We start from the raw sequence: 20455 nt of genomic DNA on the forward strand, positions 1-20455 counted from the left end.
TCCAAAATTCTTGTTCTGCTATCCTGCAAGCGGCAACTGGCTCTAAACTCTACCTCGGCATGGAGGGCATCAATGCAGCAGGTCTCAGAGAAAGTGAAGGTAGCGTCAGAGTCTTTCTAGAAGGCAGCCAGTGGAGAGAGTGGGGACTGTATGGGGTGCTTCTGTTTTCTCATTGTGTTTCACTGAGGACAGAAAAATCTATTGCCAACAGCTATCTGGGAACAAGGTTTTGAAGCTTTCCCCCGATCCCCTGCCCCTCTTCGCCCAAATGACGTTCTTGCACATACTCCAAAGTGATAGACAGAAGAATTTAATAATACATGTAATGCTTTTCCTTCCATTTACACTATCATAAATTACAAAGTATTGTTCACTTCACAAAATAAAACCATTTCCAGATAATTTTTTGACAGTATCAAGAAGTACATAAGCTACAACGAACAAATCTGTACAGTCGGGAGGGAGGATAATGGCAAGGACCAGGTCGAGCCACTTTGACCCCCGTGTGCAGTGCAGTCCATCCGCATGGCCCTTGGGACCGTCCGGGACAGCAGCCGCACTCTGCTCCTCCTGCCAGCTCCGCTTAACACACAGCCATTCCCTTACGGTCACTTCGAAACAAGACTGGTGAGCAATTATATGAATCATCTTGGACAATCAGAGGAAATGACATTGTCGTTGGATTAAAAAAAAAATCTAGATTTACAGTTTTGGATGTTTTAAATATTTCGCTTATGTTACAAAATATAGAAATCTTGGTGTGAAGGGTTCATGCTAAGATAAATATAATCAAGAAGATGGAACTATGGAAATAAAATCATATTAAATTATTATCCATACAGAGATACTTTTCTCAAGGAACAAATATTTGGTAAAAAACCAACTTTTTTCAGTTTCATTTTTTTTAAAATAGGCTTGTTTATAAAACAAAAAGGAAAAAAAAATTCAACAACTGTTCTGCAGATTTGCTGTTTATCAATACAGACATATGGCAAAAATGCAACTTGCCATTAATAGGTGAATCCAGAGGGTCTGGCTGAAATGAAAACAGGAAAAGTGCTAACTTTTTACACAGCTCAGATACATCCAGTGTCCTCAAATAATTTTATGTAAAGCAACCACATTCTGCGATACGCATAATATGGAAAAACTATGACCAATTACAAAACATACTTTGGAAATTCACGCAATTTTTATGGAAAGAAAACCTATGGATGTTTCAGACCATCCTGCAATTGCTATAAACTACACCATGCAATAGCAGAATGCCAGTGCTTAAGAGCAAGAACTATCAAAAGCAGGAACACAAGTGGCAGGTGAAATTTCACTGAAAAGCACTGATGAGGACAGAGGTATGTCAAGATAATACTGCATTCATGGTCAACTTTTTTAGGGCATCACAGCAAGAACATGGGACAAGGTACACAGGGTAATAATCAATGCACTGCATTGAGTTCTATTTGCTAAAATAAAATAACATTCTTGCAGGTAAAATAAAAATACATTTTACAATATAAGTTTCATTTAACATTTAACAGATAGAATTGTCTTCTTTTTTTGTAAGTGGAAAATGTATACCTGTATCAAGTACCTTTATGAATTAAGTTCCCTTTTGTTACTCATAAGACTGAAGTTTAAAGGTCTACATTTTTTTTTAATAAGTTAAAAGAAAGATTTATTAATCACTCTTCCAGCAAAACAGACACACATACGAGGCACAGCAAAAGACCCAAGGTGAGGGGGTCTGGGCACCCTCACTCCTGTTGTTCTCGAGTGGAGAAGGCGCGTGTCTATGAGACACAGTACCTGACTCGGCGATCCACTGTGGTCCAGGAAATTCTGTCACTTGTTTGAAAAACAAATCAAGTGTAAGAAATGTTTTTATACCTTTAAGCTTTATCCACTTAGACGGGGCTGGGGCTATTCAGCTCACTTCCCTGATGGACTAAAACAAAACATCTTCATTTTCTATTAGAATCTGCACAATCAGCTTTTGGTACCGCATGTCGTGGAGGGTGGTCAGAGTGCTGTCCTCGGGGGGCCTCATCAAGGTGGGCCCGAACACGATCCCCAGATTCTCTGCATTCATTAAATTGTCCTTTTCATTCATAGTCACCCTGTAACACACATGCACACAGAGATGTTATGGAGATGTGAGAAGGAATTTACATACTGAATGAATTTGCATACTGATTCTACACTTAAGTCCCAAGAGCATCTCTGGTTCGGGAAATTGTGGGAGAAAATTGAGAATCAGAACAGCAGAAAGGTATTTTTAAAGAGGTAATTTTCTGATTTCTTTCCTTTTTAAATTGTTGACTTTGCTTTCAGCCAGTGGATGTGAATTATTTATGTGAATCTGGTATGAACACAATTTTTAAAATTAGAAAATTAGTCCTCCTTACTAAAGACATGCAGAACTATCACTTAAGGAATATCGCTCTGAAGGGGTGGGCAGATTATTGGCCGGGCCATGGTGCATACGTGGGCCGTACACAGGGGTCTTTTTTCCTCTTGTCTCTTCCTGCTGGTCTGTACGCTGGAGGGTGGGGAAGCCGAGGGCAGACTCCCTGTCTGCTGGCAGGACCAGCGCCAGCAGAGAAAGGTTGCCTGCAGAATGGGCTGCCATGAATTTAGGAAGAGGCAGGCCGTTATCATGGGACAAGGCTGGAACGTGGCCAAGCTGGAAGGCAGTGGCTATTATTTCTAGCTCCCACAGGATGAGGTCTGGAGCGGTAAGTATTGTTGGAATTAAAAATCTCATTTCAACATCCAGATAAGAACTTCAGAGCCTCTAAGAATGAAATTCAAACTCCAAAGTTGGCTTCTTAACCTTCCTAGTGGAATACAATGAAAATCTCCCAGAGTTTTGCTTCCATAAACTTAGGTTTTAGAATGTTCATAATAGATCTAGAAGGGGGTAGGTTCTCTAAATTAGAGCAAAATATAATTAAAATGTGTTTAGGTTTTGCACAGAAGGCCATCCCTTTCTGTTTACTGCCTTAGAGCTAATTAGGATTAGCCATTTTGCATTATTTTAGGAAGGTTAACTCAGTTTGTGTCATGCTACAAAGCTAAGAAGCTTGGAAAGAGGACATTCCTTACTATCAAAGTGTTCACATCTCCCTGTTAAGTCAGGCACTACACCTGAGCAAACAATGTGACTACCAAACCCATCAGAATGCAAATATGAAATTATTGGCATTTAAGATTCAGCTGGGAGATGTCAGCATTTTTCCTGATAGTGGTATTTTGCCTTCCAAACTGTAACAATTGGATAATATTCGCAATGAAAGAAATATTTTGTAGCTATTTTATATATTAGCAATATTTTATAGCTAATTAAATCCAGATGTGACACTCATAAGTTTATTAATTATCCAAAAAATTACTTGTACTCTTAAATTCAATAAATTAATCAAAATGGAAATAAGAGTGAAATGTTACCTTCTTTGGTCACTCTGAAGCTGGGCAAGAATATTTGAATGTTTTATAAGGCAGGAAAATAAAAACCTCCATACCTAGTGTTAACATAGTATTATCAACTTGGTTCCTTTCACTTAGGAAGTAGACCTATAAATTGGTCAATGTAGACAATTTTGGTTCATTTTATCTAAGAATGGGATGCTGCCATGTATCTACCAAAAAACTCACAAGGAGGCACACAGATGTATCTTGATCCCTCCCTCCAGTATTATAAGATCAACTCATTGACCTAATTATACATGCACAGTGAAGGAAAGAGACACAAGGTTTAGGGAGAAGAGTCTGGAACCGGAGGCTCTAGTGGCCTGTAAACATCCGAACATCTCCACCTCTGTCTCACGCACTCTCACAAAGACACCCAGAATGTGGTGGGTATTCTCTGAGATGGTCCCTAGCGATCCCTGCCTCCTGGAATTCACACCCTGGCTGAGTTCCTTCCCCTAGAATATGGGCTAAACCCAGTGACTTGCTTCTAACAAATAAATTATGGCAAAAGCAATAGGATGCCGCTTCTGAGATTAGGTTACAAAAAGACCGTCTTTCATCTTGGGAGCTCTTGCTTGCATGCTCTGAGGGAAGCCAGCTGCTACTCTTTGAGCTGCCTATGGAACAACTCAAATGGTAAGGAATTAAGGGTGGCAAGTAAATAAGGCCTCCAGTCCACCTGCCTCTGAGGAACCAAATCCTGCCAACAACCATGTGAGTGAATGAGCTCGGAAACAGATGTTGCCCCCATCAAGCCTTCGGATGAGATCGCACCTGACAGTACAGACCTTGAATGTGAGGCACCCACTAAGCCACACCCAGGTGCCCGCCCCACAGAAACTATAAGCTAATAAATGCTTGTTGTTTTAAACCACTAGACTTTGGAGTGATTTGTTATTCAGTGACAGAGAACTCATAAGAGAACAGGCTGGGAATGTGCTCTCCCAGGGGCAGGCAGGCTTGGGATCCAGAACTGGGGCAAGCAGCAGGGGGAGGACAGAATGCAGAGTGCGGGGCTTGTGTTGGAGGGAGGCACAGACGTGGAGGCAGTGTAGACAGTGTAGTTAGAGAGCAGGGGCTCTGGGTCAGCCTGCCTGCGTTTCAATCCTGGCTTTACCTCTGTGGATTAGCTATCGTATTTAACCTCCCTAAGCTTCAGCAATCTCACATGTAACCCGAGGCCTCTGACGGTGCCCATCTCATAGGGATGATACAAGGAACATGCCCGGAGCAGCTCCTGGCACAGGGCACGGGCTCCAGCGCTAATGAGCTGGGAGGAATGTTGATGCTTTTCCTAATGCACTATCGGCCCCAGGGGCGGATCAGGGTTTGCAGACATGGTGTCAGCTTACTTTTTGAGGTGGATCATCAGGTATCGGAGGGTCTCATAGTGGGCAGGAGGCAGCAGCAGCAGCACTTCATGGACTGCTTCCAGCCTCTCATCTGCATTGGAGATTTCTGTGAAGTTCACACGAGCGGATATTAGTGCAGGGTTAGGATGTTAAAGTTTTCAGAGAAGTAACAACAAGTTTTGTTTGTTTTAACCACAAATGGGGAAGGGTTCCAATAAATTCATGCAGTTTCAGGTACTCTTTCACTTAATCAATTTGTTCATGCCTTGCCTCATTCTAGAAAGAGTTGAGGCTGAGCCCCACATGCTTATTGGACATCTGCATTGTGGGTGGCCAGAGGCTGGACACTGTCCTTTGCCTCCAGGAATCTGCAGGCCAGTGGAGTGCTTACAGTCTGGTGGGACATGCACAAAGTGTGGCTTGTGCTTCTGAGCACTGGATTTGCTAAAAATCTATCACAGCTTTAATTTAAACTGTAGCACATATTTTAAAGTTATCTAATGTCTTTCCCTGGCAGGCTGCCAACTCAGCCTGTATTAATGGTACTTCTCACCACCTGCATTAATGGTACTTCTCACCAAAGTGTTGGCATGGTTAACACCCGTACACAGCCCTGATTAGGAAGAGAAGACTGGGCATATTAACAATGGAAGGAAGAGGGCATCCTTCTGTTTTTTGGGTCTCTGATAGGTATTGGCAGCTACTCAAAGAAATCCCTCTGCCATTCTTCCTGGGGAGGAGGGTACCCAGCTGCTAGAATCTTCTCTGCCTAGGACGACCAGGACCTGTGAAGGAATGGTCTTACCAGGGTGCAGGGCTACAGCTCATCTGGAAAGTGCATCTCACACTTATCTCGGACTGCCCTGTGTCTCCCAGTCAGACACCTCATTGCAATAGCACATATCTAAACTTTTCAACCTTTAAAGATTAAACACCAGCAACAAAACTCAAAACAGAATGAAAATTCTTCAAAGTGGGCTTGACTTCCATGTCATGGATCTCAGCATCTCAATGTCCCCTTCCTCACTATTGCCTATTCCTGGGTGAAGTGCAGTCCCTTCCCCCACCTTCCCCTTTCATTTCTTTTCCTCTCTCCTGACAGCATCGCCCCAAGGGTGGACACTGAACAAGCTGATGGAAGGTGAACACTGACATTCCATTCCTGGGCCTGTGAGCTTAGTTCTCCAAGCCTCGCTTTTCTCTTCTGAAAAATGGGATCATAATATTTGCCTCACAGAGGAGATGAGAAGATTAAACCAGAAGACATTGGTGGGAGGTCCTAGCATAGCACTTGGAACTGAGTATTTTTAGCCTTCTATTAATTTTGAACAGTATCAATGGGCAAAACTTGGGTGTGACTTTAATTGATTAGCAATGAGATTCTACCTAATGGATAAAAACAGTTGACCTAGATCGTCCTCATTGAAGAAAATCTGATTATTTTTTGCTACACAAATATTCATGCTTTCAACATACAGCAGCACAGGCCTGACTGTGCTGGTTTCCAGCATACAAGGAATAACGGGGAGAGACACAACTGCCTGATGCCCTGATTCAGCCCGGTAGACTTGGCTCTGTACTGGTTCAACTCAGCTGGTGAACTCAGCTGCCTGGTTTTCTATTAACTGCATCGTTGTGCCCTCACTTGGCAAAAACAAGTGCACATGCAATGATTTAAAGAGTTCTGAATTTTAATTTTCTTAAGGTCAAAAGCATTGTACTTACCATTTTGGCACAAATAAAAAAATTAATTCTAAATACTTACTTGCTGCTTCTATAAATTTGGAATAGGTATCATATGTGATGAGGGGGATGGGCAAGTCTCTGAAATACAGTTTAAGGGCTCCAGTGATGATGTTTATGTCTGGATAGATGCTGGCAGATATATCTGCTTTTTCACCATCTGAAAAACAATCAATGATCCAAGTCCTAATTAGGACCTTATTGCACCAAGTTAAGGGATACACAGAAAGAAAAAAAGAATCCAACAATGAATGCTTCCTGACAGCTCTCAGCTAATTCTTTTTGGCTTCTATTAACACTGAGGTGTAGGAGGTAACAGAAAGGAGTTCAGTGAGGGTGAGGTAGGGTCGGAGGGTAAGTGCAGGCAGAAGGTAATGAAATAGACTTGAAATAGTTCTGTGGGTCCCAGCCCACGCTAATTTGCTAAACAAAAATTTAGCACAGTAATTCATGTTATAGACACAAACATTCATGCCAGGATGACAATCTAATTTGAAATAAAAAGTATCAAGAAGCTCTATCTAACACCAGTATTCTTTGGACTTAGATTTGGAGGTCACGGTCACAAAATAATTGTTGAAAAATCTTCAGTTCTTATTACTTTTTTTGGGCTCACTGAAGTTTTTCATTTTTAACTTGACCCGTCCTTTTCCCAGCCCCAATGGCTTTAACCTAGGAGGTTTTGCCCTTGCCTCATGTATAGGCACTGCCATATTTCTTACAATTTCTAACAATCGTTCTCAAGACATTTGACTTTTTGTTTTACCATTAGTAAATGTCAGTCCAGTTTGTCACAGATTATGAGAAATTTTTAGATTAGAAAAGTTTCAATTATATATATTTAATTATATTCAAATATTAATTATATTCAAATAATATTCAAATACTCATTATATTCATATATATATATATATTTCATTAAAATCTTTTGTATAAAGAATTAAAAGAACAAATGCTCCAGCAAATCGGGTTCTGAAGATAAGAAAGCTACGGATACACAGACAACAGTTACAACTCAACAGTTGCAAGGAAATGGGGAGAGTGCCATGCTGAAGAGGTGTGAAGAACATGGGGGAGCATGTGGGGAAAGGCAATGGAGCTCTTAGGTCAGCTTGGGGCATCAGGGAGGGTTCTCGAAAGACGGAAGACTTGAGTTGACTCTTGACTAGCAGGTGTTTGCCAGGGAGAGGTGTGAACACATTCCAATGGACAGACAATGTAAGCCAAGAGTCTTCTTGATGACAACAAGGTGTATTTCAGGATTGCTGGAGTGTATAGTAACAGGGGCGAGGACCTAGAGATGAGCTGGGACAGAGTGGGAGGGCCACATTGACCTTGTATACTGTGCTACAAAGTGGAGGCTCTGCCTGAAGGTTAGGGGTCCCATCCCTTGACTGGCTGCACCAGAATTATTTGGATTGTTTATTAGAAATACAGATTCTTGGGCTTATCCAACTTTCTGAATGAGTCCTCAGAGTGAGTCCTGGTGATCTGTATTTTAAAGAAGATGCTCAAGTTGGCTATACCTGACCTAAGTGATGCTATGCCCTGGCCTAGAGAATATATCATCATAAAAATGTCATAAAGAACAAAAGAGTTACCTCCTAAACTTCCACTGGCCTCCCCTACTTCAGAGCTTGGGGTGCCCCCATCCCTATGCTCCATCTTTGGAGCTCTGAGACATGGAGAAGAGTCAGCAGGACTCTGAGGTAGGGCGTGCAGAAGGGTACCAGTGCCATGTGGATTGGCTGTCCACCCAAGTAGTATTTTAAATTCACTTCTTCATGTGGTCACTTGACCTTGGCTTCTAAGGAAACACTTCCCCCAGAGAGGCACAACCACAAGGTTTTTAAGCTGTTATTACTCAGGTTCCTGAAGAGTAACTCTCAGCAGTTCTGAAACCCCATTCCCGCTATGAATAAAGTCTGGTTCCAAAAGAGAGGATACTAAGGATGTCAGATGGCATTCAAGAAAGTGCAGGCTTACCTCTGTCAAAGGCCATTTTGACATCTTCAATGTGCTCAGTGAACCCAGAGACTCTGTAAAGGCCTTCTGACTTCAATCCTGTTAGAGAGAGAGAAAGAGAGAGAGAGAGAGAGAGACTGAGAGGCTGACTTAAGCTTCCTGAAACATTTAAAAAAAGAGACTTGAATTTCATATCCACACCATGTGCTATCAGGAAATAAGCAGATATAGTCAGTGATCTTATATATCACACACTGTTGCATCAGAACTTGGACTTGCCAGTCTCAGTTTCCATGCAAGTCTGTCCTCATTTCCTTGTGTGGCCGTGGGGATCTCAGTGGAAATCTGGTCTTGCCGCCTGGCTTTGCAAGGTGAAGTGATATTCGAGACTCTCATCAACCAGCCCTCTATGTCCTTGGTCAACGGCTTCCAGACATGCATGTCACTGCTGTGGAAGGTAACCTGGCTTTCTCCTTCATGTCCTCTTAATGCATGTGCTGTATTGTATGGAGCACCGTGCCAGGTACACACACACGTATGTGTGTGCCTAATACATATTACTCTGATTTTATTGGCAAAATCCAAATTTTATATCATTTCATGTTTACTCATAAGAAAGTATGTTAACTGCTTAACTAAATGTGATTGATACAATGGTTATACTTTCAGATAAGTGATTACACAAACAGAAAATAAAATCCTATTCATTGCTTCTGGAAATTTGATCACTGCATATTTAGGCTAAGAAAAAGACTTAGTTTCTTTTCCTAGAGCTTCTTGATGTGTTGAGATACATCCTAAAACCTAGCAAGTTCCCAAAAGCATCAAAAGGGACGGAGGACCAGGTTTCAGACCTTGTATGTCACAAACTAGCTGCTCCCAAAACGACAGCTACAGCAAAAATAAGCAAATAGCTTCTGCTCTTGCTGCAGGGTGCTCTTCCAGACTGTTGATAAGTAACATGTGTTCCTGCTTTTTCATGTGGTAAACATTTATGGAATGTGTACTATCTGCCATATATAAGGGTTTTCATTAAGTCTGCATCAGAGACAACAAATACGTGGCATAAATCATAAATACTGCCCCTCCTCTCTCCTGTGACTACAACAGTCACTCCTAGTCGATCTCAGCTCTTTTCCCCACGGAGCCTTACTCAGTCTCACAGTTCATCTCACTGCCAGTTGTCCAGGTGACCACTGCTGACCACTTGAAGTTGGCACACGCGATGGAACCTGTGTGTCATCCTATTCCCAAATTGTGGCGTGCGTACACACAGCTCAGTATAGTTGGAACAGAGGCAAGGACCCAGTGGTTTCTGTGAGCACACAGCAGTGGACAAGTGACCCTGCCTGTTGATAGATGAATCAAAGTTCTAGCTGATTCAGCTTCTAGTTCATAGATGGCCACCTTCTCTCACCCGTCCTTTCTCTGGTATACGTGCATGGAGAGTGACAGAGTGAGCTTGCTCTCTGGAGTCTCTTCTTTATAAGGACATTAGTCATATCGATTAATACCTCATGCTTAGAACCTCATTTAACCTTAATTACTTCTTCAGAGACCCATTTCCAAATACAACCATACCAAGTTAGGGCTTCGACATATGGATTTAGGGGAGGTAGGTGTGATACAAACACTCATTCCTTAAGATTCACTGAGTCACTTTCAAAGAACTCCAGGTTTTCAAGGAACATAGAAAAATCAGTGTTTTATACTCTATGCTAAATTGTTTTTATGGTTTAGAGTATAATTCCATGGGGAAATTTTCCTGACTCTAGCCCATACTTTACTCAGCAAAGCATTGCCTTATATAATACTGAGATGCTTTTTTGAGAAGCTAATCTTGAAGGAGGTCATGAAGGATGGGCTGGAGTTTGCCAGAGTAGCAGAGACTGCCAGCTGTCCTCCTAGTATTTGTTCTTACGTTCCTCTACTGTAATGGAAGTTTTGATTTTTTAGAACAACATCTATTGCAGTGGCCATGAAATCCTGGCCAACAGGTGTGTCCAGCTTCTGGGTTGTGGCCTTGAAGGGAAAGAGCATGCCTCCTTCCCCCTCCTGTTGGCTGTAGTACAGGCGAGATGGTGGCACCACGGATCCTGCAGACAGGGCAGCATTCGAGCACGACAGAGCAACGGGTGGCAGAGCCTGCGTTCCTGCCAATGAGAAGCTGCTCAACTGCGCTGGACCACTCCTGGGCACCTGGCCTGTTACTGGAGAGAGAAACAGATTTCTATCTTGTCTAAGACACTATCATTCAGGGTCTCTGTATAGCACTGAGATATGCACACCAAACAATACAGTTAGACAGACTTGGAGGTGGAGTTCTGGGAGCTGGCCATTGTAAGGGAAGGTGACGAGGAATAGCACAGGTTGAGTCCTATAACATAGGTTGGCATCGTACTAGTCATTTATATGTATCAGTTCATTTTAGTCCTCACTACCACCTGATGAGGTACAACTGAATACATTCATATTATAGATGAGGACACACATGTTCAAATGCACTAAGTAACTTGCCCAAGGTAATACTATAGCCAGTAAGAGATAGGGCTGGGAATTTATCATAACTTCAAGTCCATGATCTTTTTCACTCTATCACATCATGCAGAGACAAATAGATAAAAGAACATTGGGAGAGCAGTAAGGAATTTGCAATGGTTGGAAGACAGCAAGCACGGCAGTGGTGGCCATGTACCTGGGAATGTGTCACAGGAATTTCTTCCAGCCCATTCTCGGGGTCTGCTCATGAGCCTAGGCTCCTAATACCTGGGGCTCTAATTCCCATGCTGTCACTTCCTTGGCATAAATTCCTGATTTGTGCTATTCTAGCTCTTGTACTAGGCATGCTTGGTACTGTGCTCCCCATGGGACTTTCTTCTTAAATGTTAGACACGGTAGTAACATTGCCTAAGTTATCAGTCGCCTCTGGGAAGTTCCCAGCTTCTTCAGAGAAGTAAGTACAACTCCATCCTTGGCCGTGATTGCAGGCTCTGGAGAGGCCGATGATCTGATCCCAAACTGCAGAGCCCTCTAAACAGCAGGACCCAGGGCCACTTGTTTAAGCCACTTATCCAATGTCAGGGAACCCCCTTCCTTTCCTCTTACCCAGCTCAGCCACTGGATTAATCCTTTTACCAGATCTCAAAGCACCCATTAAGCTCTGACAGCCACAGCCATGGAAAAACATGAAGCATTTCTTACAATCTAAGATAAATGAGCAAGTCCTCAGGGTACAGAATAGCTATGGCTTTCCACCCTGCATGGGGAAGGGAATAATTTCCTCTCTGTAAAAGTATTGGTACAAGCAGCTATAGTGTTCTCTTTTGTTTTGCTTTGGAAAAAATGGGGCAGTTGGCCAATGAATATATACCTGTAAAATATATTAAGTGAATTTGGATGTAATAATGGATATTAAGTGTAGCAAAATACAATACATGGCAAAAAATGGTTAAAATCTTACAAAAGCTGTATATAAGGCCCAATTATCCAAGTCAGATCCAGCAATCCCAGTTCTCCCTAACCAGATCTGGTAAACTATGTCACTGAACATTTTGATACTGAATAGTGGCCAAATAAAGCACAAATGAAGGAAAGATGACTCAAGCATAATATAATGAACCTTTTCTGGAAATGTTTCTATCCTCTTACTTCCTTGATTTTTCATTGCATAGATCTTTTTAATCTTTTAACTCTCCTAGCTGAACTAAAGAGAACCGATACTAAAGCCAGGCATTGTAGCTCATGCCTGTAATCCCAGCATTTTGAGAGGCTGAGGCGAGAGGACTGCTTGAGCCCAGGAGTTAGAGGCTGCAGTGAGCTATGATTGTGCCACTACACTCTAGCCTCAGCCACAGAGCAAGACCCTGTCTCAAAAACAAACAAGAAAGAAAGAAAAAGAAAGAAAAAGAAAGAAAGAAAGAAAGAAAGAAAGAAAGAAAGAAAGAAAGAAAGAAAGAAAGAAAAGAAAAAATCTCTAAGAGCAAATTTTAAGTGTTCTCATCACAAGTAATACATATGCTAATTAGTATTTGGCATAATACAATGTATACATATTTGAAAACATCATGCTGTATACCATAAATAAATACACTTTTTTAAAAAAAGGAACTGATAGTAAGAGCACATTTTTATATGTAGGAGATATATGTTGATGAACAATTTCTTTATTATTTAATAGAAACACTTTTTTAAAAAGATCCAGTTCTAAACTCACCTCAACCAAAATCTTTCCTCAATTGTCCCCAAATAAAACCACCTTGCTTTGTGACTCTATAGTGCTTTGAATATGTCTACCTACAACATTTATTTATTTGTTCTTCTGATTCCTCACGCTATGGTATGAATTTCTGAAGGCAAGAATAGTGACTTTTTATAACCTCAGTGTCTGGCACATAATAAATGCTCAGTAAAAACATTTGTTGAATGCATACAGGGATGGCTTATAATACACGGAAATTGATATAGCTGGTTGGATTTAGTTTATTTATCTGTGTGTGTGTCTTTGTGTGTGTGTGTTGGTCCCAGCAAGAGTAATGGAGAACTTTGGTTTCCTTGACAACAGTAAAAATAAACAGCAAAAAATAGAACGGTATAATATTATAATAATAAGTATTTTCCAAACCTCTCGCTTCAATTTCCCGAATGCATATATCCACCACCATGGGTCTCTGAGTGTTGTGAGCCTTCACGAGTGTTGTGAGGTCACAACAGTACACTTTCTTGATCCGCTTGAGATCAGGTTGGCAGTCGTTGGGGACGTGCTTGGAACACTGTTTGTGTACATTCAATCCACAGTCTGTAAACAAAGACACCACATTAGCTTTGCCCGGCCCTTCTGTCAAAGCCCAACACGAATTATACATTGCCCAAAATAAAAAATACCACCACCCAAGGGTTTGATGTATTCCCCTGGAATGTTCGTGCCATTAGAGATGCTCTCTATGAGATGACTGTGCAATTCATCTTTACTCACTGACCCCCTATGTGATTCCATTTTTCTCGATAAGCCTCCTTTGTGGCTGGACTCGACCATCTTACCCAGATGGTTTGGGCAATTAGTCAGGTTGCTTGTATATGTTTACCCTTTACAGGTCAGAACCCTTTGGGTCCACACGGGAGCTTTTGGGTTTGGATTTGCAGAGATAATCACAGCTCATAAAGGCCACCTAGGACTTTGGGTAGGTTGTTTCCTTTAAGCTTGTGATGCTCTGTTGCAGAAGGCACAGTTACTCTTCCTGCAGGAATTGCTCATCTTTGGTACGAAGAGTCCATGACCCTGACCATGGTACCCTCTTCCCATTTCCTGAAGGGTTGCCCTATTGTTTGCACTCCCTTCCTCCTTGCCGGGCACTTTGAGTGGCCCTTGTCCTTTCTAAGGGCCTTATTTTGACACCTACGAGTGGAAATAATGCCTGACTGTACACCAGTGGGAATACCTGAGAGTTTATAATTTATAACAATGCCATGTAATGCGATGATTAGAGGAATTATTTATGAAGCTCGTATCAAGATCCAAAGCTGAAAAGGTGCTTTTAAGTTCAATGAAGACATTAAAAGCCTTGTTAGCAGTTGGTATTCACTCTCACAATTTCTCTGACAATGAAAAAGTACAGTCTACATTATGGAATTTAAATTGTAATGCTAAAGTTGTTCAAAGTTGATGTGCTGTCTACTCAAAGTACCTTCTAATATTGTTTTTCTAGGTATAAAGAATAGTACTACACACATACAGGATAATGAATATTATAGTCAGCTGCTTTATATAAAAAGCAGTTAACACCACCAAGAGTTTAAGAGGACCCTTGTAAACTTCTGTAAATCAGTAGTAATTTCTAAGTTATCTTCATGCAATTTTTACTAGTTGAGTTCTTTTTGTCTACCCTCCTGCCAAAGGAAAAAATAAACAGTTCTAATTCATCTTAGCTTTATCATTGCTGAGAAATTCAGCAAAGCTCAAGTGAACTTCAATAATATATCTATTTAGGGAATGTAAATTTTGACTAACTGAACTAAATGAGTTGGCTGGTTTTCTTGTTTGAATTCTCTTTTATAAAGTGGGGCTCATACTAGCACCTCCCTCCTAGCGCTATCATGCAGATAAAATAAGTTAATAGATATAAAGTGCTCAGTACAGTGTCTGAAATACAGTATGTACTATACAAAAATTCAAATAAATAGTAAATATAGTAATAAAAAAATAAGGATACCTGCCAAGCTATTAAGTTATTTTCTTAGTAATGTTTACTACATCTTAAAAACTTCATTTAAAATTTTTTGTTAAATTCTGGTAAAATATACTTAACATAAAATTTACCATTTGAACCATCTTTAAGTGTACAGTTTAGCAGTATTAAGTACATTCACGTTGTGCAACCATCACCACCATCCATCCCCAGAACTTTCTTCCATCTTCTAAAACTGAAACTCTGTACCCAAACAATGTCACTCCCCATTTACCCATCTCTCCCCTCCCGCTCCCCCTGCAACCACCATGCAACTCTCTGTCTCTATGAATTTGCTACTCCAGATACCTCATATAAGAGGAATCATACATCTTCATTTTATGACCTGAAGCAATAATATATTTATGTAGAGTTAAATATTTTATTAAAATTAAGATGTTTCATAACAAGTATAAAACATGTAGTTTTTACAAAGTAATAGAACTCCATATGCCACAAATAAAGTCTACTGTATTTAAAAACATTTAAAATATGTAATAAATGGAAAGCTGAGAGGCAATGATGGCTCTTCCTAACCTTCTATGATTAGTTTTCAGCCTTCCTGCTGCTCACAGAAAATGTAAGGACAAAGAGTAGCCGGTGGAGAACACTAACATAGCTTTAGAATGTGTTTCATTAAAAAAAAAAAAAAAAAAAAAAAAAAAACTAGAAAAAAACCCAAAACCCTTTTATCCCAGAGAAAAGTGCTGTTCATAGTTAACGTGAAGCCCAGAGTTTTGTTCTCAAAATATTGACTTTGGACCAATTTCATGCTGGAATTGGATAATACCAGCAATTAGGGATATTTTTGATAGATATAATCTGGACAGGCCAAGGTAATGGCCAGTGAGTCATTCAGATATGCTACCTCTTTGCTCAGTGGTTGAGCTGAGAGACAGATACTCTGTGACTTCTGGCAAGTTAGTCGTTTGTGTTAATCAGGGTATCTGAACATAGCTGGAGAGGCTGTCTCTCAGAGGTAAATCTGAACATATACCACTTATCTCATGGACCTGGGGTAGGGGAGAAAGAGTTATCTGACATACATGAGGACTACTTGAACCACCCAGGTATCAACACAGTGACTGAAAAGCCATACTTTTTCCTACCCCTAGGTATAAATACAGCAATGTATCCATACAGAAGCTAAAACGCCCCTTCCAGGCAGAGAGGAGGACTTAAGGTTACACAATCCTGTGAATCAAGATGGGCACTATTGGAAAGAAGATCACTTTAATGTAATGCCATTAACTTATTTTATTTTAAATGCTGCATAAAGATTATTATTTTTTTAAAGTCATACTCCAACAAGGAGGAAATCAGTCATGGTGTCGGTAGAGACCCAATCAATATCCGAAGAGGCTGCTCTTGCTCCCGGCCACAACTGCTTGCCAGAAAAAGTGTGGCATGATGGATTAGGAAGCCCAGTTACATACTAATTTGGCAACTCTTTAGCGTTTGTCAGATGTACTTGGATAAGATGTGTTGTGTGCTGTTAGCAATGCGTGCATGCATCCAATTCTAGGTGGAAAAAAGCACCTAAGGTTTCAAACTACTTCAAAAATATGTGATATCAAATCAAGGTGTGTGGTTTCACTGCTGATCTGATGGCAGAAAAACACTAACCATGAGCTCTGGAGTCTGACGGCCTTTAACTCAATGTTGCACTGCTTACTATGTGGCCAAGGGCAAGGAATAATTATCTCTAAGCCTCTGTTTCCTCTTTTATTTAATTGCATCTCCTCCATGCTCTGTTGAGGCTAAACGGTGTGATAAATAGAGGTTAGCTCAGTGCCTGGTAAGGAGTAAATATTCACCAGTACTATTACTATTTTTATGTCCTGCTTTCTGTAGTAGGATAGGGTAGGAAAAAATATGGCTTTTGTATCTACGTAATTCCATTAGAACTGACTGTTTTTCTGGACTACAGCTTATCTGGGAGGGGGCAGGTAGGTGTTTAAGAATATGTATTTCTTGGTTTTTTTTTTCCTTCCCTGCATAAACATGAGATATTCTTTTTCATTCATGCAAACAGAATAGTCTCTCCATTAAGCACAGACAAGCATGGAACCCTCCAGAAGGCCAGACTTTTGAGCTTATCTGAACATATCTCCCAGCTCTAGAAAGAGGCCCTCCTGCTCAACAGAGTGGCACTTTATATAACTGGAAAAGGAGAAAGAAAATTCCGTGTTACCTGAGCACCGGACCCCTTGGGCGATGAGCCCCCACATGAAATTGGCACAATATTCACACCAGTGTGGGCCTCGGAATGTGTGAACCTGTGATCCAAGAAAGAATAAAAATGTCAGAAAATTCAGAGTCCTTTGGAGGCAGGTGGCCTTGGACATATCAGTGAAGAAACAACAGCCTTAGCAGGAGTAATGCCTCACTGGGCCTTTTCCTTCCAGTAAGGCAATTGCAAACAGATCCTGAGAAAACAGAGATGTGCTTTAATCTTTGAAAATCCCTCACCGATACACCATGTCCCAGTCCAGAGTCAGAAAGGAATGTGGAGAAACAGTAAGATTATAGGGCCTTGCCGTCACCTAAGAAATGAGACTCTCACCACCTAAAACGAGGCACTGTGTGGACAAACCCAAGATAGCCTGAGCCGGCAGCTGTAACCTACATTTAGCTCAGCAAGTTCTGGAAGGCAAAACTCAATTACTGTGTCCTTTTGACCCAAGTTGCCCCATCTGTAGACTCACCAAGCAGGTATAAATAAGACATGATCATGGGATAATTAAAAGGTTCCAAGACTTTGAGCTGCTTCCATAAAAGGCATTCAAAAAAGTGAAGGAGTTGGCTGAAAATACAGGCTACCAATGGGGCCCATGGAATTGCTGTCTCCAGAGATAGGGTCTATATGGAGCAGGCCTTGATGTGGCCTTCAGGTAAGTAAGCTAAAAACTCTCCTGCTTGGCCAAAGCGCTGCTCTAATGGATGGGTGTCCCAGCCAGTTGTTCCATATTCTGAACATTACAAAGTAAGGATGGTCTTATCTTTGATTATTCAGATATAGGTTCTCCTATAGCAGCAGTACCACATATTAAGTCATGATTTAAAATGAAAACAAAACAAAAATACTTGTTTTCTGGCACAAGAGAACTTTAAGAAGCAGAACTAGGCGATTCCTTGCAAACAGAAGTGACAATGGTTAGTCAAAACCACCACTGGCTGTCCACTGGGGGCATACAAATCTACAAGAAAATGTTCTGAAATTTTACAAAATTAAAATGGTATAAGATATTACATAAAACCTTTCAAAGTTTTAAACTTCCATTAATAAATAAATGTAGACAGTATTATTTGTTAACACTCTGGGAGGCCTGTATACTACTTTTATTTAGCAAAAAATCAAGATGACGAATACGGTCACAATTTGGGAAGATGCTCATCACAGTTCTACTTCAGAAAAAAATAGCATCATTCGAGTTCTTTCTTCATTCATACACACTAGTAATCAGGTATGCATAAAAAGGCAAACAAAACACACCTGTATTCCTCCTAATAGAACTCACAGGGGAGTAAAAGCAGAGGAAGAAAGTCAGTGAGTTAATAAATCAAAAAGAGCCACTGATCACCAGGATTTTCACACAATAAAGTTATAACAGTCTTTTGCTATTTCAGTTTATAATATGCAAACTGCCCCTTACATAGTTTCTGTTTTGAAAAACGACGTGAAAAATTTCTCAAAATTGCTCTCACTTAAATAAAGAAGTATGTTACAAGGGAATGCAACTCTAAGACACGACAACACATTCCTGGTAGGAATGCAGAGAATTCACCCTGGAAGTACATATGGGGCCAAGTGCCATGATTCACCTAGAGGCCCACTGAGATTGAACTTGGTATTAAAATAATTCCTCAGTAAAAAGTATCCTCATTAAAGTTGAACATTTTCTAAATTCAGCAATCATACATTTCTTAATGTTTTACTAGAAATGCTCTAGAAGCGCTGGTTAATTATGGCAGCAAAGTCACTTGTTAATATACTGTTGAAATTGCAAGATCAATTAAATATAATAAAATGATATGTAAAACACAACACTCCATAAAAAGTATGAAAAAGGTTATAGAAGAAAAAAAAGCTGAGGCTGCTACCAGAGAGACTTAGAGGGGGCCAGTGTTATGCCAGGAAGGCCCCTCTTGGAAGGTGACCTGAAGGAAGAGAAGAGCCAGTCCTAGGGGGTGAAGAGACAGGGAACATTCTAGGCATAAGAAATGTAAGGAGGCCTCACAGGAGCAAAAGAGCTTGGTGTGATGGAGCAACTGGAAAGCTAGGGTGGCCAGAACACCAAAAGGGAGGGGGACAGGAATTGAGATAAGGTTGAAGGTAGGTAAGAGAAAGTCATTCAGGGTCTCCAAGACTTTATTAATGAGTGTGGATTTGGTTTTAATCTAGGTACACAAGAAAGTCTTTGAAGGACTTCACATAGGAAGATATATTTTTAAAGGATATTATTCTGATTACTATATAAAATGTGGTATATGTATACCATGGAGTACTATTCAGCTCTAAGAAACAACAGTGATATAGCATCTCTTGTATTTTCCTGGATAGAGCCGGAACCCAACTACTAAGTTAAGTATCCCAAGAATGGAAAAACAAGCACCATAAATACTCACCAGCAAACTGGCATTAACTGAGCAGCACCTAAGTGGACACATAGCAACTGCATTAATTGGGTATTGGGCAGGTAGGAGGGGGGCGGGTATATCCATACATAATGAGTGAGACGTGCACCGTCTGGGGGATGGTCACGCTTGAAGCTCAGACTTGTGGGGAGAGGCGGGGCAAGGGTATTATTTGAAACCTTAAAATTTGTACCCCCAAATTATGCTGAAATAAAAAAATATATAATAACCACTTATGTATGTTTCAACTGAAAAGTGTCAATATATAAATAATTTTTTATCTTTAAAATAGATATCTTATTTAAATAATAAAAAAATAAAATAAAATGGATGGGAGAAGGTTAGAAGCAGAAGAGATTTGAAAACTATGCGGTAGTCTAGTTGAGCAACAATAGAGGGTGGGTGAGACCAGGGAGCTGGCAGTGGAGATGGGAAGTAGATGAATTTGAGATATATTCTGAAGACAGAATTTATAGGACCTGATAATAGCATAAATATGGGTCTTTGAGGGAGAGAGAAATCAAGAATGACTCCTAGATTCTAGCTTAGGAACAAGGTGGATGGTGATAGCATTTTCTGAGAAAGAGTAGACACTCTTCTGGGCAGAAGTTTAAGAATTCAGTTGTAGACAGGTTAAGGTTAAATGCTGTTAGGAAATCCAAGTGTTAATGTTAAGCAGGAATTTGCACATATTTGACAGGGGTGAGGGCTGGAGGGATAATTTGGCCATCCCTAACAAACAGATGATATTTAAAATTGTGTGAATGGATAAAAAGTATAGTAATGCATTGCTTAATGGTAGGAATACATTCTGAAAAATGCACTGTTAGGCAATTTTGTCCATGGATGAGGGGAACATCATAGAGTATACTTATATAAGCCTAGATGGTATAGCCTACTATATCTAGGCTATATGGTATGGCCTATTGCTCCTAGGCTACAAACCTATACTGCACATTATTGTACCAAATACTATAGGCAATTGTAACATAATGGTTGAGTATTTTTGTAACCAAACATATATAAACACAGAAAAGATACAGTAAAAATATGGTTTAAAAGATG

The 20455-nt window shown here is 40.5% G+C and overlaps 1 protein-coding gene across 2 annotated transcripts in view; it reads right to left on the reverse strand.

Annotated features, from left to right (window-relative positions):
- Positions 1 to 294: 294 nt before the first annotated feature.
- Positions 295 to 20455, reverse strand: part of CHN2 (chimerin 2) — a 290524-nt gene continuing 270363 nt past the window's right edge. For both annotated transcript variants that reach the window (XM_012735895.3, XM_012735900.3), the window contains 6 exons: positions 16947 to 17031; positions 13153 to 13326; positions 8553 to 8630; positions 6589 to 6726; positions 4824 to 4929; positions 295 to 2117 (listed from right to left, as the gene is read on the reverse strand). In XM_012735895.3, the coding sequence (XP_012591349.1) occupies positions 1946 to 2117; positions 4824 to 4929; positions 6589 to 6726; positions 8553 to 8630; positions 13153 to 13326; positions 16947 to 17031 (753 nt within the window). In that variant the 3' untranslated portion in view covers positions 295 to 1945. The remainder of the gene's footprint in view (positions 2118 to 4823; positions 4930 to 6588; positions 6727 to 8552; positions 8631 to 13152; positions 13327 to 16946; positions 17032 to 20455) is intronic.

The sequence above is a fragment of the Microcebus murinus genome, chromosome 9, assembly GCF_040939455.1.
Source record: "Microcebus murinus isolate Inina chromosome 9, M.murinus_Inina_mat1.0, whole genome shotgun sequence".
NCBI classification, from domain to species: Eukaryota; Metazoa; Chordata; class Mammalia; order Primates; family Cheirogaleidae; genus Microcebus; species Microcebus murinus.